Raw genomic sequence first — 17,787 nt, 5'->3', positions numbered from 1 at the left:
CCTTAACTAGACCCACAAGGAAAGAATGAAGGGAAAAAGGATGTGCTATCTTGGCATCACCTGAACCATGTGGCTGCTTCTATCTTGCAGCTCAGAAACATGTGGCCAGTTTAGCTACACCTTTGCGTAGGTTTTCTTCTGTTATCCACATGACCAGATAAGTCCAAGCGATAGGCTGAGATTTGTCACGACGATGCAGGCGATAGAGGTATATAAACATATTTCGTAGCTGATTTCAGAAGATCGGTTAACGGGGATCGCCAGATGGACTGCGTTCTTCTGAGCTCACACTTGTCGTCCCATGCCACTGTTAACGCAAGGTAAAATTCTTACTTTCCTTTTCCTCTGTCGCTGGAGATCTTGCCGGGAACGAAGAATTTCGTGAATTTTCTCTGTGATTGCCATCTGTGCTGACTTTGGATTCCTGCAGGCTTCAGCAATGCTCTGTTAGTCTCAACAGTATAGGATTTGCAGTTATCAGAAAGGGATGCTTAAGATTAAGGTGCTATGCAATTGGTGATGCAGGGCGTCGAAATGATCCTTTGAACGAGAACAAGAATGGGCCCATTTCACAAGAACTAAACGGGTCCAGTGCTTCCTTCACAACTGTTGGTGCTGAAATCACTCAAGAAACAGGAGATTTCTTTAGTAGTGATGCCGAGGGTGACCCTGATAAACCGACGGAGGGTTTCTCCTCGATCGAGGATGCTATAAATTCGCTGCGGGAGGGAAAGGTAGGGAAAAAGAAATTCCTGATTTTCTGAACACAGATAGTTTTATTCATGTAACTCTTGTACATAGGCCCTGCTTGATCATGCCCATCTTTTTTTTTGGGGTGCTTAAAGATATGCCGAACTGTACTACCTTCCAGCCTCCATTATTCATTTCATCTTGTAGATGACAAGATGAATGAATCACACTTGCCTATTCTCCCAAGCAACCGTAGTTGTAAACTTGTACTATGAGTAATTGAGTACCTTCATGTAAAGCAGACTCCAAAGCTATGCTTGGACTATCAAGGATGTCTGAATGACTGCCTTTTTTCAAATCGCCAGTGAGCAAGGTGATTGCTGTAATCAAAATTATATGATGAACAATGTCAATGTCAATATCATGATATTCGATATACTGCATTTTCATGTAGCAAGTTGCTTGCTTCAAAATCCAGGGCCTTCAAATGAATTATCACCTTTTTTCAAACGTAGTTGACTTTAGTTACAAGGTTAACTATTCATTCTTCTCCAGTTTGTTATTGCCGTAGATGACGAGAAGGGTGACAACGAAGGGGATCTTATCATGGCAGCCGATCAAGCCAGCCCAGAATCAATTGCATTCATGATCAGAAATGGTTCCGGCATCATCTCAGTGGGCATGAAGGAAGAGGACCTAGAAAGGTTGATGCTTCCTATGATGTCTCCGGTCACGGAAATTGGTGACATTTCAGCTGTTGCTTCCACAGTGACAGTGGTAAAAATCTTATGATCAATAACCTTTGTTGCAGGGACTATACAATCACTGATTGATGAGGTTTGTAATCCTTACTTAAGAAAGTAACTAGAAGCATTGTTTTTTCCCATCTATTTAGGATGCGAGAGTGGGCATATCCACTGGTGTATCAGCTGCAGACAGGGCAAAGACCATCCTTGCTCTGGCCTCCCCTGACTCCAAGCCCAGTGATCTCAGAAGGCCAGGCCACATATTCCCCCTCAAGTACCGGAATGGAGGCGTGCTAAAAAGAGCCGGGCACACCGAGGCGTCGGTGGATCTTGTCGCATTGGCCGGCTTACGCCCTGTATCTGTCCTTTCAACCATCATCGACCCGAAGGACGGCTCGATGGCATCAACACAAGCGCTGAAACAGATGGCTTTGGAGCATGATGTCCCGATTGTTTCGATCGCTGATCTCATCCGGTTAGTATGCCTTAAGGTGAAGCCTTTGTGAACTTATTACCTGTTTTATTCTGATTTGGATAGTACTGTTTGAACCGCTCTCCAAGATCAAGCAGATAAATGAAATGAAATGTGATTAGGTTAGGATAATTACATCCTCCAGATACCCCTTTTGATACGATCTCATTTTCGGTATGTTGTTGTAAATTCAGGTACAGGAGGAAAAGGGAGAAGCTGGTGGAATTGATCGCTGTATCTCGTTTGCCTACTAAATGGGGCCTATTCCGTGCTTACTGCTACCAATCCAAGCTGGATGGAACTGAGCACATCGCTGTTGCAAAGGTAATGAAATTCTTGTTGTGTTTCTCTGACAGAACGATCAGAGCAGAAACCAGTGAGCCACTCGTTTGATTGTGCGATTCAATCCCCAGCGATCTTTATCGTTTGTGGCAAATGTGTAGGGTGATATTGGCGATGGAGAAGACGTGCTGGTGAGGGTGCATTCAGAGTGCCTGACCGGCGACATCCTCGGCTCCGCCCGCTGCGACTGTGGCGAGCAGCTGGACCTGGCGATGCAGCTGATCGAGAAGGCCGGCCGCGGCGTCCTCGTGTACCTACGCGGACATGAAGGCCGAGGCATCGGGCTCGGCCAGAAGCTCCGCGCCTACAACCTGCAGGACCAAGGCAGCGACACGGTGGAGGCCAACGTCGAGCTCGGCCTCGCCATCGACTCCCGCGAGTACGGCATCGGCGCCCAGGTTCGTACTTGAATTCTCCATGGCGGATTTAACATTCTTGGGAAGGATTGATGTGTTCTTGATGATTGATGGTGGTGAATTTCGCTGTCCATTTCAGATTCTCAGGGACATTGGCGTGCGCACGATGCGGCTGATGACGAACAACCCGGCCAAATTCGTGGGGCTCAAGGGGTACGGGCTCGCGGTGGTGGGCCGGGTCCCGGTGATCTCGCCGATCACAAAGGAGAACCAGAAATACCTCGAGACCAAGAGGACCAAGATGGGGCACCTCTACGGCTCCGACCTCCCCGGAGGCCTCCTCAAGGAATTCCTCAACCCTACGGAAGACAACGCCACGAACTAATTATACACCCACCACACGATCCACGGATCATTTGGTTTCTTTTAACTTCATTTCTTTCTGATATACAACGATCGAACGAGAATTGAGACGAAATATTGCAACCAATCTGTAGCGATTCCATTCATCCATTGTTCATTGTAACAAACGAAAACAATTACAAACTACGAGCCTCGATCCCCGGGGCCAAGACGATCATCAAACGCGAGGAGACGAGAGAGAAGGGCGGGGGACGAGCGTCTAGGAGGAGGTGAACTTGGTGACGGCCTTGGTGCCCTCGGAGACAGCGTGCTTGGCGAGCTCGCCGGGGAGGACGAGGCGGACGGAGGTCTGGATCTCGCGGGAGGTGATGGTGGGCTTCTTGTTGTACCGGGCGAGCTTGGCGGCCTCCTGCGCGAGCTTCTCGAAGATGTCGTTGATGAAGGAGTTCATGATGGACATGGCCTTGGAGGAGATGCCGATGTCCGGGTGCACCTGTTTCAGCACCTTGAAGATGTAGATCTTGTACGTCTCCAAGCTCTTCTTGGCCTTCTTCTTGGCCTTCTTGTCCGAGCCGCCGCCGCCGCCGCCCTCCTTGGCCGCCGGCAGCCGCTTCTCCGCCTTGGGCTTCTTCTCCCCCTTGGGCGCCTTCTCCGCCTTCTCCTCCGCCGGCTTCTTCTCCGCGGGCTTCTTCTCCGCCTTGGGCGCCATCGCGGACGGATCGAGAGGTGGCTGGCTGGTTGCGACGGGGAGGAGGACGATGATCGGAGAGGGCGCTGGTGATGGTTTGCGGTGGGATGAGATGGGAATTGGATTTATAGAGGGGCGCGGGGGGGGGGGGGGGGGGGGGGGGGGGGGGGGGGGGGGGGGGGTGATTGGTGGAGGGGGTGAGGGCGCGGATCGGTGAGGTGGAAGGATCTCAGGCGTCCGATGTGGTTGACGGTGAGGATTGAGACGCGTGGGGAAGAGTTATTGGCTGGTGGGAGGTCGAGCGCGGATCTCTGGGCGGTTTAGGCGGTGAGCGCGAATTTTGGGCGCCGAATGGAGGCGGCGATGGATTTTTGCCCGTTCTCGGGTTTCCTTAATCCACCGTCAAAAGTCTACACAATATGGAGTTTATACACCAAAAGAAAAGAAAAATATATCGTTTATACACGTAGAAATTGAAAAGAAAATCGTTGCAGGTAAATACAAGGATTCGTGCATGCTCTACACAAGTATTGATTTCCATGCCTCCTTGGTGGCGCATCTCACCTTAGTAGTGGCATTTCCATGCCTCTCTCCCTCTATGGCGGGTTTGAAGATGGAGAGGAATCCACCGATGGCTCCGCCCAACAATGACAGCGGTGTCACATCCATGTTATTCTTTCACGTTGGTGGCGTTCATCTCTTTCATGTCGCATGATGAACTTATCAATATTTTTCGTGAGCCCTGGAAAATCTCCACACAACTACCAGTGGGTATGCCTTATTGTTGTTTCTCTCATTGTTTTATCGGATGTCCCCGAAGGGACCTCTCATTGTTCTATAGTGCCCTTCGTTTACACTCCACCTTGGGCCAAGACTAGCCCTGTGCAGTGATAATTTCATTGGGGGCACTCTCTACGATCATGTCACATCACCATCATCACTATTTCTCGCCTCTTCCATCGGCAATGATCACTCTTCTGGTGTAAAATTGTACTTCTGTTTCGTGCACGCTTGTCGAGCCAGACCTTCCATGTATTCATTTTCACTCTAGGGATATGACCAACCTTCCCCTGATTTGTCGGATGTAGATGGTACTGGTTGGTAATGGCACGACTCCTTGACGTGACTACCCGTGGTCTTCCCCTGACGGTGGTTTTGGTGTTGTCCTTCTCGAGTGGTATCCTTCGTAGTTTGCCTCTCTATTGTCTCTGACGCGATGTGTTGCCTCAACAACTTTCTCTTTGTTTCTTGTGGTGTCCTATATGTGTTTATGACATCACATGTGCCGCATCGAACGACCACCTAGGTCCATCTGATGTCTATAAGGCTGATCATTGTGTTGCGTTATAATTTTGTACCTGGCCTTTTTTGTGTGTTTTTATGTACTTGCCTCGGCCCCCCTAAGGATGTTTAGGCTTTCAACTTGTTTTTCTTTATAGACTGCATCATTTTTCCAAAATGAGACCATATTCAGGTGGTGCGCTTCCCTTGTTCCCCGTGATGGTTATTTTTAAAAAAGGTTAAAAAACATAAATGAGGTGTAGCTTCTATATCTAAATAGCTAGCCCTACGCATAAAAAATGCCCACGTCAACATGAAAACACCCATGAAAAATTCTGTTATGTTATTTTATAAATATTTTACAACTGTACAATAAACAAACACAAGAAAACCACATGTATTTTCAGTTTTAGTGCTCATATTACTCTAAATATGCATGCTTCATACAACCAAATTTTATTAACATGTAATGCAAAACATTCCCACAACAACATATAGGTTATCATATTGTTGATAAAAAAGGGCACCTGTTTACGGCTGGGGAAAAAAAATCTGAAAGAAACTAAGATAAAATAAAAGGTGAAGTTTTCCTGAGGAGGAACGGATTAAAAACATTAGTATTATATAAAAGAATAAAGAAAATAAAAAACTTAAAATAATTGATGACAAAAAATTGCATAGAAATTGCAATTTTTATTAAAAAAATAAGCATATAATATAGTGGATTTTTTCTCTAGTATAATTTTTCCACATGTCATACAGTAGTCCATGTATACGTTGGAGATTAAAAAAATTGATCTCATATCGATGGCATCACGCCATGCGGATGTATATATAACACACCGAAGATGAATTAAATTTTCTATTGATATCACGCATGCAGCGCACACGCACGCACATGAACGATATCGATATGCATGCGTGCACATGACACGCATGAACGCACAAGCCCAAGCGCGCACACGTACACACATAACATGCGCGCATGTGTACACACGCCCGCATGCACATGCATACACGTACATGTGAAGAAAGAAAGTAAAAAAACCATACACATCCATGTAATTAACTGAAGACACTGACAAGATAGATAGAGAGAGTGAACTTTTAGATTTTTTTGCTCATAAGTATAGTCTGAGATTTTTTTTCAAAGGTGAGGCTCAATAGAATTGTTAGGGATGAGGAGGTTAAGTGGATTCAAAGAGCTCAAGAGCGAGATCTTCTATCGCGTAATGCTCCTTCTTCTTATCTTATGGCGAAAGTAAAATGGTAGGAGGAGAAGAAATCATATTGTATCTCGAAAAGAAGGGGGTAGAAGGGATGCTAACTTGTTAAAACATCTACTGATTTTTATAAGGAGTTGTTTGGGACTGAAAATAGTGGAAGATTTGTTTGCTTGGAAGTTCCAATTTTCTGTGTGTTAGATGATGTGGATAGAGATAAATTAGTGGTTGAGTTTAGTTTAGAAGAAAAATAGAGTTGCTTTATTTCAAATGAATCATAATAAACCTTCTGGTCCGGATGGTTTCCCAGTAGAATTTTATTATCATTATTTGAATATGTTGGGAAAGGTTCTTTTTCAATTATTCAATGATTTTTTATGGGAGGATCGATTTGGCTAGATTAAATTATGGTGTGATTACTTTAGTTCCTAAATGCTCTAGGGCTAATATGCTTAAGATGTATATACCCATTTGTATTACTAAGGTGATTAATAACGGAACTGTTGAATATTATTGATCCTATTCAGGTAGCTTTTATTAAGAATAGATTTATTTTGTTTTACATGAAGTTTTACGTGAGATTCATAGAAGAAAGATAACATGGTTCTTTTTAAGATAGACTTTGAGAAAGCATATGACAAAATTAACTAGGGTTTTATATTTTGTGTTCTTGAGATGAAAGGTTTCCTTGTTAAATATATTAATTGGATTAAGCGGATAGTTCAAAGCGGTGGCATTGCAGTAATGGTAAATGGTCATGTGAGATGTGAGTAAGTATTTTAGGACATGTAAAGGATTAATGGGGGGGGGGGGGGGGCTCTTTCCCCCATCTTATTTAATATTGCTATTGATGTTCTACATATTTTAGTGAGTAGAGCTAGAGAACAACTTATTAGAGGTGTCGCGTCTAGGTTAATAGAAGAAGGCTTTACTATGATACAGTATATGGATGACATTGATCTAGCTAGCACTAGAAATATAAAAGATATTGTCTGCTTGTTTGAACATTTTTTAGGTACGAAGATTAATTTTGATGAAAGTGAAGTTTGTTGTTTTGGTGAGGCTAAGGATAGAGAACATTTGTTAGAGACATTTTTACTTGTGTAAGTGGTGATTTACCCATTATATATTTAGGTATTCCTCCACATAATGTCAAAGTAAGGAATAGTGATTGGAACATGGGGTAAAATGGATAAAAAGTTGGGTACTTGGCAGGGTAACTTTCTGGGCTATGGTGTTAAATTAATCTTGCTTAGAACTTGTTTAACTAGTACCTTATTTTATGATTTCAATGTCCATTTTGCCTAAAGGACCTTTACATAAGTTGGAATTCTAGATGAGAAGTTTTTTTTGGCAGGAGGATGATAAGTCCAATAAATATAACCTTATGTGCTGGAAAGGTGGGTGCCAACCTATAGATAGGGGGATTTGGGGGTAGTTGACCTTCAAGTAATGATTTTTTGCTTATTAAGTAAATGGTTTTGGAAACTAGAGAATAGTGAGGGGTTATGGCAGACTGATATTAGGAGGAAATACTGCGGTAATTTTTTGTTTGCTAGTGTTAGGGCTCCAGCTTCCCTGTAAAGGTATAAGTATGGTACGTCTCCTGATATACCATGGACCCTAGTAAATTTTCATGTCCAAATGTATAAATTTATTCCCATTTTCTGGTTCAAATGCATGTCGTTGCCTTACTAAATAAATAAAAAATCAACATCAAATATAACTAAGTTTAAAGTCCAGTTAGCGTCTCCGATCATGAAAACATCTCATTCCTCAAATATGAAATTACATATCCATGACTTGTGGCGGAACATGTTCCATTAAGAAGTAATACAATCTTTTCTTTTTTTAGAGAGAAAAAGTAACTACAATCAATCAAGAATTCTATTTAAAAAATGTCATGGTTAGTTTTGCAATGGATTTGTATGTTGCTCCAGTATGTCATTTTGTACAGGTCACACGATTTACTTTCGTTTCCAAATGTGCATGAATGCAACGTACACCAAAAATACTTCGAAAAGAAAAAGTACAAAAAATATGATGACTCCAGACAAAAATTTTGGCTTCGCCCGGGTTTGAACCAGAGACCTTCAGTGTGTTAGACTGACGTGATAACCAACTACACCACGGAACCACTTCTGTCATTTGGAAACAAAGCTTGCTACATACCATATCTCTTTTGTCACTGAACCATGCCGTTACCATCATCCTCTTATTAAAAGCCGCTGGACTGCCAAAACAACTACTCTATGGGCAATTTGGTCAAAAAAGAAAACTACTCTATGGGCAAACCATACATCCTCTGGCAAACTTGCATCAATGAAGAGATGAGGCATAAGCACACGGAGCATATTTCTGGATGCGTTATACAGGTTTGTGTATAAAAGCAACTCTAGCAAAATAGGTATATACCTCCTACCCCCATATAATACCGTAACATGAAGGATATATTAGTAAAAGAAACACTCTGGAAAAGCCAAACTTGCCTTCTTCGCCACATTATTTGGTGGCCCCTTTATATTTGATCTCTCAGTCTTCATATTTGGAGCACTTGGGTGATACTTTTGGAGTGTGCTCCATAGTTTTATGGGCATGGCGGGAGGAAAATTTTCCTTAACCAACTCGTGCGAGATCAAACTCCGTGGCCAAAAATTGAGCATCGTTGCCGGGAATCGGCCTCCACCGTTGCTCACCCCGATCTCTTTCGACAATCGAACCTTGTCGTCTTCATGTAGCCTCTGTCACCAACTTCTTCTTCCTTTCTCTCCTGGGTCACGAAATTGCTGCGACCGGCCACAGCATCGCCTGCGGCCACTGACGGTGTTGTGGTGCGTGGCGAGGTTTTTGCTGCTATCGGTCGTAGAAAAGCTGCAACCGGTTGTCCAGAAGCTACAACCGGCATCACAGAAGCTACGACGATGGTGGACCATGGGATGACAATAATTGTTCCGAGGGAACCGGCCCAATTTCTTTTGCTACCATCAACTTTGTTTTTGCTGGAACTAGCATCCATTTTTGCTACCACCATCACATTTTTTTTGCTGGAACCAGAGGACTTTTTTGCTACCCCGATCTTTGGATTTGGCTCGAACCAGCCATTCTGTTTCCTACCACCGGCTTTGTGTTTTGCTGGAATTAGTATCCATTTTTGCTACAACCATGTGGGGTTTGTGCTAGAACCAGCGTATTTTTGCTATCACTATATTTTTGTTTTGCTGGAACCAGTCCAATTTTTTGCTACCACCGGCTTTGGCTATAAGCAACGACGCCATTAATGCTGCAACGGGTCGGCAGCACCTGCACAACTGTTTTTTGTTGCGATTTGACGACGATGAGCATCGGTGGCGAGTAAACCAGCGAGGGGAAGCGGCAAGCGTCGAGCTCGACAGGAGCGCACACTGCGAGAGGGGGGCGTTTTTTCCTGAAAGGACCCTACTGAGTGCATCGGGTGGCTGGGGCGCGAAAGGCCGAAACTTTTGAGCCGTCACGCCAGCGCCTATCATCGCCATAGGTACTACTAACATCAAGTACAATTAATACCAGTTATACACTGAACGAGCTAACATTCAGAATAACCATGTCGCGGGCAGATTCTTGGGTAAGGATCAATTCAACGAACAGCCAATTTCTTTTTTATGAGGTTCACGGCGATGACTACGATTAAGTGGCATCACACGAAAATACTTCTTGACATTGACCAACTCCATGCCACAATACAATCGAGAGTTCATAATAGGCAGCACCCCAAGTGTCTCGGAGAGACAAGACCAACATCACCATTCGACCGACGCTGAACGGAAAATAAACAGGGGAGAAGTTCAAGTGCTGGCATCAGGTGCCCCATTTGGTGAAAGCAAGAGAATTGCAGCGCTTGTGGACTCCCCCGGATGATCCTCCTTTTTCAGAGCATTTCCTGAGATTTGCGAACAAGGCTCCTCACCTTTTTCTTGAATTCGGCCCTCTTTTCTCTCCAGTCCTTCTGCACGTCAAAATTCATTGCATAACTTTAGAAACCAAAGCGAGTTCACCAGATGCACAAACTAAATAATGATCCAAAAAATACTAGAAAATCTAAGAGCAATCACACCAAATGTTGGCTAATACTACCAGTAGAAAACAGTATGCTACCTGCGACAACAACATGCTTTATTCCGCAACTTAGCAATAAAAAGAAAAGAAGAGAAACTGAAGATACTTATTCACAGGCAATGTGCGGATAAAGGAATTTTGGATGATAAACTAGCAATAATGTATATCTTCAGCAGTTAGCAAAACTGAAACATGCTACTGCAGATCAGATAAATGCTGATTTTCAACATTGCAACGAAGGCACATGAGAATGGAATAATGTTTAAACCATTTGATGCGTCCAGCACACTGAGAAAGAGGATAGCCTGTAATAAATGACAAGGACACTTACAGCCGCTTCAATATTTGCTGGAGACTCATCGTTTGGACTAGAGAGCATCGAAATAATGCTCAAAACTATACTCTCAACCTGCATGTTATGAACACACACAAAATTAGGAAAAGACTACATGCAAGTTGGTGTTCAAATCAAAAAATTTGACCAAATATACAATCTGTTTGGTTGTACAATAAGATGATTTCAGGATTATTTTGCAAGAGACATGTTAAAATAATAAAACAAATAGTCTTGTAACCTGGTTGAACTCAGAAGTTGCAACTTATCAGCAAAATTCTGTTTCAAAAGGGGCAAAGAGCTGGTCTGCCACTAGGTTTAAACACTTTGGATGATCAGAACCCTAACAACTGGAAACAGGTCCCACCACTAAACAAAAAGCAGCCTGGAACCGCTTTTTTTTACAATAATGCAGATGATAACCTTGGATATATTTTGATTAAAAAGCAGCAGTTCTTCTAAATTTCTGGTCTATACAGGTTTTGTAGCAGGGTGGAAGGTTAATAGATTTCAGACTTCATATAATTATTATATCTAAAAGTACTTATGGGCGGCTAGAAGGAACCCTACTGTGTGCACTGGTGTCCACCGTTCACTTGCAAGCTCGTAACCATTCGGATCATCACCAGGTGGATGAAGAATAGAAATGCACACACGCCCATCAGGATAGACTGCGAATTCGACACCACAAACACTGTCAGAGAACTAGCAAAGAGCTCATGGACATGATGACATAGAATCAGAGAGAGCTAGAAAGAGCTCACCGTTTGGATGCCACATCTCAGAAGTAAACCTTACTGATGGAGGACTGTTGGGATAATCCTGAGGAAAGGTCATTACTGCATTGAAGTAGCCTCCATCACTGTATACAAAACACCCTTTTAATTTCAAATACATGAAAACAGAGAAATGTGTAAGCTTAAATGTCTGTTTCATTGGTAGATATCTTTAATGCGAACTCTCCAGATCACTATAGCAAGACTCCTAAGTATGTTTTATCATCCTTCGGTCCTAACTACGTTTCATTCGAGGAAAAGTCAGCTTCATTGACACATCTGAAAAGTCAGGACTAGATTTGAGGATGAAATCCACATCCTTAAATTTTCGCAAACAAGCAAGTACAAAATTGTTAGGAATTGCAATATTCTTTCCATATGCCTAGTCCTTTTCAAAACTACATTTTATCAAAACAAGAGATCACAGAGAACTTATGGCTCCAGAATTTAATGCCTTCTAAAGGGAGGTTCTGAATTTTATAGTTTGTGTCATATGTCAGTTGCTGAAGTCCTAGTTAAATATTTTATGTCCAAATGATCTAGCAAAGTCGTAAGAATTACACAGAACTGTTTCTCATCGTCGTTCGTACCTCAAAATTAATCCGTTTGAAGCAAATTAGTGTTATTCAAGAGGGACACATATTTACAAGCTTCCCCACCCAGAGACTTTGCTGCCCTCCTATGTTTAGTGAGCTTCGCGAACTGATATAGCCTATTTGTTCGTAGACAAAGATGGACAATGCCCGTCTCGACTTACAACTCGTCAGTAACACTGTCATAGCTTCTGGGAACCCTTCTATTCATTCAATTGTAGCACCACGAAGACATAATGCCGGGATAGCAACCACTATGCAATCCCACAGAGTGACACCTAGATACATGGGCAACCCACTGTGACTAAATTCATCAGTAAGCGCTGCGGATCAGCGTCGAAACATGCAATTCCCACACCTCACCCCATGCAAACCAATCGGAGCTCAACACGACTACAACACACACTCACGGATCAAGACGATGCATAACACGGGAGTCATATCTCTGCAGCAATCAGAATTATACAGCGTAAAAGATGGGGGCTCACTATAACGTCTCCGGCGGGCCGATGATGGTGACCTGCCACTCAAACACGTTGCCGTCGTCCACCAGCCCCGCCGAGAACCCGTCCACGGGGTTCTTCGCTAGATCTGCAACAACCAGGGCACGCCGGAACAGGGATCAGCGCGCGATCGCGACGAATCGTGGGGCGAGAAGGGGGAGAGGGCGAGGGGGGCGGATCCGTACCTCGGAGCTGCTTCTGGAGCAGGAGGCTCGCCTGGCTCGGGGGGGCCGCCATGGGAGGGGAGGCAGAGCTCGATCGGATCGGATCGGCGCTAGGGTTTTTGGCGATTGGGCCTGGCTCGCCGCCCTCGGCCTTTATTCGTGGACGCGTGCGCGTTTGGAGGTGGAGGGTGGGAATCCGGGAAGGGGGAGGGGAGAAGGCAGGGGGTAAGGCCGGATGATGATATATGCTGCGAAAAGCTTTGGCCGCGCGGTGATCGACAACGACCCGGCTAATTTTAGATACGCTTCGTTATTATTTCGAACTCCTTTTTTAAAACAGCTTTCGAACTCCCCTTTTATAGGCCGTGCTCGAGTTATAATGACAATCTTCTTCGGCCGGAAAGGAAAGGACATACGGCATGTAGTACCATCGAGTCCTTGGTTCTAGTACCATCGAGTCCTTGGTTCGGCAGAGCATCTCCAACAGATTGTATATATTTATTTATTTTTGTGAGGAAGATTATATAAAAATTTAATGACCTACGATGATTTTATAGTAAATTAGTACATATATCTGTGCATTGCAACGGAGAAAAAATATTAATGCATATATTTAAATTTAGTGAGAAACGTATGTGCAAACACAATGTATCATGCTACAGCATGAAAAAAAAAACTATAGTTGTCAACACCCATTGATAAAAATAAATCTTTATCTTTACACATGCTAGCATCCGAACGGCACCACAAGGCACGGAGAGGCACACATCGAGGTTGCTCAGCCACTAAGTAATCACATAAAACAAGCGTTAGCACAGTGTAGGACCGAGAAGAGGTGTCTAGAGGGGATGATTAGACCCTCAATGAGAAAAAGTAGCAGTGTTTAATTTCTTTAAGTTAAGGTGGAGTTTAGCACAAGTTTAAACATTCACAATACATTTCAAGCAAGTATGGCAAGAGTATATGAGTAGCGGAAAGTAAAGCATGTAAGTTGCAAGAATGTAAACACTACAAAAAAATACACTTCTGTGATTATACGTGTTTGTCATAGTAGGTCATGTTTTCTGTCATGTATGTACATGCATGACGATTTTATGACAGAATCAAGATAATAATACCTGTGCTGTCGTAGAAGCGTTCCATGACATTACCAAAATTATCATCACGGAAGTGTCCACTTCCATGACGATAAATTGCACGTCATAGAAGTGCTTTCGTCAAGGGTGACCGACACGTGGCATCGACCGTAACGGGTCGCCGTTAAGCTATCAGGTCCGGTTTTGGATCCGATAACCCATTAACAGCCCGGACCAATGGAGATTTTCCACGTGTAAAATTCTCATTGGCCGGAGAAAACACGTGTTGGCTCAACGTTCGGACAGATGTCATCCATTCATTGGACAAGAGGCGCCTATGATATGTCGACACGTGACACGACCCAATAGAGGTCCATTCCAGTGAAAAGGCCGGCCCGGCTAAAGGCCCGCCATGTTTTTTCAGACACTAGTGGGCTGGTCCATTAACAGCCTGCCGTGTTTTGGGCCAAATTACGGTCCATATCGAATCAGGCCCGTTAATAGGCCACTGTTCTTTTGGGCCCATACTAAGACAGGTTTGTATTTCAGCCTGTTAAATGTCCGTTTACCAGTTTGGCTCGATAATAGTTTCGGCCTGTTAGCGGCCCATGGTGCATCTGGGACGTTCTCGGCCCGTTTAACTTTAGGCCATTTAACGGCCCATGCAGAAACTGGGATATTTCTTGTCCGAAGTAACTTTAGGCCTCTTAACGGCCCGTAGTCTTCGGGGATAAATTTTAGCCCAACTGGCCTATCGGCCTGTTAATGGCCCATGTAACAGTTGGGCCTAATTAAAGCCCGCGTTGAATCCGACCTGCTTACAACCCATCTGGTAATGGCCCGTGACATTTTTAGGCCTATGTCCCGCGTAGATACCGGCCTGCTTAAAGCCCATAATTTTATTGGGCCAAACAAGCCCGAGATATATTTTGGCTTGTTAACTGCTCGTCCTATTTGGGCCAAACATGGGCCTTAGGCAGTTTCGGCCTGTATTGGCCCGTGAATTTTTCGGCTCAACGCTAGCCCAATCTAGGTTTTAGCCTGTTAAAAGCCCATGGTATTCTCTGGCACAGCTGGACAGAACTTTACTCGACCTGTTAAAGGCGGGAAACAACTATGGGTTTAGACATGCTAATGGCCCAAGATGATTATAGGCCCAGGTTTTGGCCCATATGAGTACCGGGCCGGCCTGAAGACCGACAACACTGAGATCCACTGAACCTTTCGGCCTAAATTACAACATACCGACCAAGAATAAACCTAGACTATACAACAAAGAAATTACAGCATATTACATTCCCTCGGCATCAAAGTTTGCCGCAAGTGATAATAAAGGGCAACCAGGCAGCAGATTACATAAACTGGGCAGGTTGCCACCAGTGGAAGTTAACAGGCGGACAAAATAATAGACAGAACCAACAGCACTTCAACACAGTTCAAAGAAAGGTTAGCCTGGCCTAGGAGCTGCAGCACAAGCAGCTTAGCAACCTGATGAGACTGCGCTTCTTTGGCGCTCATATCCACCAACTTAAACTGCATAGCATCAATAAACTTCTTGCACTTACGGTTAATCTTGCATAGAGATTGGAGTTCCAGTCATATTTGAGCGGAAGCATGTATTTCTGTTTGAATTTCAGACTGAAGAAGTCGAACAGATTCAGGCGGCGACTTCATCGAGCTTGTGTCACTGAGTAAGTTTGACACTACATCAAGATGTGACTTCGTGGTTGTATCCCTACCCTCAATATGTGTTGCCTTCTCCTCTGGAATATGTGTTAGAGGGACAAACAATGGGTTCGTCTCACTATCATTGTGGTAGTTCTTCCTAGCAACAGTGTTGTCACCCTGGAAGAGAAACAAGTAGGTAGATAATAGGTTTTGCATGTATAAGCATCAGCGTTGTCAATTCATCTAATTTCTTTGTCAGAAATAAAGAGACACGGTTTAAAATAGCATTAACATAATAGGCATTGTTCATAGTTAAGACGGTGGGAAATGGCATTGTGCTGGAGCGGTCAGCTTCACCAGACCACTGGATTACAGATCAAGAACACAAGCATAGATGTAGTTCTAAACAACGTATAAGCATGAATGGTGAGTGCACTGTCAATTTATACCATTTCAGATTGATAAATAAAGAGACACGATTTAAATAACATTAATATAATATGGCATTGTTCATAGTTGAGACATAGCAGGATATGACATTGTGTTGTTGTTGGTAGTCTCACCACACCACTGGATTACAGATCAAGAACACAAGCATACACATAGTGCTAAAGAAGATAACTTGCTATGTTTAGTTTAATTTACATGATACAAATAAGGAACTAGATTGTACAACTAAAGACTGAAATTGAGAAGGACAAACTTATATTTGTGTACTTCTACTTTATAAACATTGAACAAGCAATTTGATGCAGACGACAAAAATAAACAACATTTGCACTCATAGCTATCCAAATATAAACAACAAAGTTTGAAGGCTCGAGGAGGACAAACTTACATTAGTAGTGAAGACAGACTCTATAAAGGCCTTGTCCATATTGATGGGGGGGGGCAATTCAAGAAGTTTACCGCACACTCTTCTTCAAGAGTATTGCCTTTATTCTACATTTTGTTAAGAGTAAATATAGATGTGAAAATATCGGAACAAATGGCGATTATTTAACTTAAGATGCAGAGTACAAATGTAAATACAGCATATAGGCAGAAGGCATTGACAAGAGCAATGCGGAGCTAAACTTCTTCAGTAACATTGATTTTATTCAATATTTTGGCAAGAGTAATGTAGATTTGATATGTAGAAAAATGGAGGATAAGGGAAAATAAGCTGCAAAGTGTACAGAGAACTAGCTGACAAATATAAATACAGTGATGAAGGACAACAGATACTTACAAGAACAATGCAGAACTAAATTTCTTCATAGGCATTGGGTTTATTCTACATTAATTTAAGCATTAATATAGATCTGATTATTTGGAGCGAACAGTGGGTAAGCAAGCTATAATGCACAATGATGTCACATAATCCACCAGGTATGAATGTAAGGACAACGATAGGACAATAGGTACTTGAAAGTGCAACTAACCCTAGGTGGTTTTGGTAATTCCTAACAACATATAGCTCATTGAGCTAATGCTATTCCAAGATTAATATTTCAGGAAAAGCTCAATGAATGGCATGGCATGGATGAGGAAAGTGGACCCCTCAAAATACTAAGGACAAAAAGATTGGCTCAAGCTCAAAGCTCAAGACTCTACATTTTATATTTTAGTGATCCAAGATCACATTGAGTCTATAGGAAAAGCCAATACTATCAAGGAGGGATAAGGTGTTGCTTGATGAGGTTCTTGCTTCATAGTGCTTAGTGATATGCTCCAAAACCCTCAACTACCTTCCCACATCCACATATGACCTAAATCAAAAGTTAAACTCGGCCCCACCGATTCTTTCTATCTGGCGCCACCGAGCTCAGATGTCATAGCCACTGCCACAAACCCTAGGCAAATCGGTCTCACCGATAGGAATCTCGGTCACACCGAGATGGGGTTGTAATCTCTTTGTTTCCCTTCGTAACGTTTCGGTCCTACCGAGATGAGCGATCGGTCCCACCGAGATTGCAATGTAAACTCTCTGTTTCCCTTTTGTAACATTTCGGTCCCACCGAAATGAGCAAATCGGTCCCACCGAGTTTACCTGACCAACTCTCTGGTTAGCTTATTACCAAAATCGGTCCCACCGAGTTTGTGTAATCGGTCACACCGAGATTACGTTATGCCCTAACCCGAACCATATCGGTCCTACCGAGTTGCATCTCAGTCCCACCGAAAATCCTAACGGTCAATAGGTTTGCTAAATCGGTCTGACTGAGTTTCTCAATTCGGTCTCACCGAGATTGGTAAATTGTGTGTAACAGTTAGTTTTTGTGTGGAGGCTATATATACCCCTCCACCCACTCTTCATTCGTGGAGAGAGCCATCAGAACATACCTACACTTCCAATACACATTTTTTGAGAGAGAACCACCTACTCATGTGTTGAGGCCAAGATATTCCATTCCCACCATATGAATCTTGATCTCTAG

General features: G+C 43.3%; 3 protein-coding genes and 1 non-coding gene across 7 annotated transcripts; 1 reads left to right on the top strand and 3 right to left on the bottom strand.

Moving 5' to 3' along the window:
• The first annotated feature begins 42 nt into the window (after positions 1–42).
• Positions 43–3,115, top strand: LOC125520792 (probable monofunctional riboflavin biosynthesis protein RIBA 3, chloroplastic). Of its 4 annotated transcripts, none has more exons than XM_048685816.1 (7): positions 43–320; positions 431–734; positions 1,246–1,467; positions 1,586–1,911; positions 2,103–2,232; positions 2,352–2,648; positions 2,746–3,115. In XM_048685816.1, exons 1-7 carry the CDS (start codon positions 265–267, stop codon positions 2,989–2,991), a joined length of 1,581 nt encoding a protein of 526 aa, XP_048541773.1. In that variant the 5' UTR covers positions 43–264; the 3' UTR covers positions 2,992–3,115. The 4 variants fall into 4 exon arrangements, with proteins under 4 accessions (XP_048541773.1, XP_048541781.1, XP_048541790.1 ...); XM_048685824.1 differs by having other exon boundaries at positions 144–320; positions 526–734; XM_048685833.1 differs by lacking the exon at positions 43–320 and having other exon boundaries at positions 446–734; positions 1,262–1,467.
• Positions 3,085–3,765, bottom strand: LOC125520812 (histone H2B.11-like). The gene has a single exon (XM_048685845.1). The coding sequence runs from the start codon at positions 3,676–3,678 to the stop codon at positions 3,229–3,231; it is 450 nt and encodes a 149-aa protein (XP_048541802.1). The 5' UTR covers positions 3,679–3,765; the 3' UTR covers positions 3,085–3,228.
• Positions 3,766–8,224: 4,459 nt separating this feature from the next.
• On the bottom strand, positions 8,225–8,298 carry TRNAV-AAC. Its single transcript has one exon. It is a non-coding gene; the product is annotated as a tRNA-Val (tRNA).
• A 1,475-nt stretch (positions 8,299–9,773) lies between these two features.
• On the bottom strand, positions 9,774–12,867 carry LOC125520784 (ubiquitin-conjugating enzyme E2 7-like). The gene is made up of 6 exons (XM_048685807.1): positions 12,645–12,867; positions 12,445–12,547; positions 11,352–11,449; positions 11,158–11,258; positions 10,585–10,662; positions 9,774–10,143 (listed from the first exon to the last, which is right to left on the bottom strand). Exons 1-6 carry the CDS (start codon positions 12,694–12,696, stop codon positions 10,066–10,068), a joined length of 510 nt encoding a protein of 169 aa, XP_048541764.1. The 5' UTR covers positions 12,697–12,867; the 3' UTR covers positions 9,774–10,065.
• Between the last annotated feature and the right edge of the window lie 4,920 nt (positions 12,868–17,787).

Source organism: Triticum urartu, chromosome 1 (genome assembly GCF_003073215.2).
Source record: "Triticum urartu cultivar G1812 chromosome 1, Tu2.1, whole genome shotgun sequence".
Lineage (NCBI taxonomy): Eukaryota > Viridiplantae > Streptophyta > Magnoliopsida > Poales > Poaceae > Triticum > Triticum urartu.
Note: the sequence above shows the minus strand (reverse complement) of the source record. Positions and strands in the feature narration are given on the sequence as shown.

Bases quoted from the DNA above. Each gene is read 5' to 3' on its own strand.
- LOC125520784 (XM_048685807.1), bottom strand. From the start codon at position 12,696: ATGGCGGCCCCCCCGAGCCAGGCGAGCCTCCTGCTCCAGAAGCAGCTC. The intron at 11,450-12,444 runs GTGAGCCCCCAT...TTTTGTATACAG, and splicing joins GGCCCGCCGGAGACGTTATA to TGATGGAGGCTACTTCAATG. The intron at 11,259-11,351 runs GTGAGCTCTTTC...TCGAATTCGCAG, and splicing joins TGAGATGTGGCATCCAAACG to TCTATCCTGATGGGCGTGTG.
- LOC125520812 (XM_048685845.1), bottom strand. From the start codon at position 3,678: ATGGCGCCCAAGGCGGAGAAGAAGCCCGCGGAGAAGAAGCCGGCGGAG.
- LOC125520792 (XM_048685816.1), top strand. From the start codon at position 265: ATGGACTGCGTTCTTCTGAGCTCACACTTGTCGTCCCATGCCACTGTT. The intron at 1,468-1,585 runs GTAAAAATCTTA...CCATCTATTTAG, and splicing joins TTGCTTCCACAGTGACAGTG to GATGCGAGAGTGGGCATATC. The intron at 2,649-2,745 runs GTTCGTACTTGA...TGTCCATTTCAG, and splicing joins AGTACGGCATCGGCGCCCAG to ATTCTCAGGGACATTGGCGT.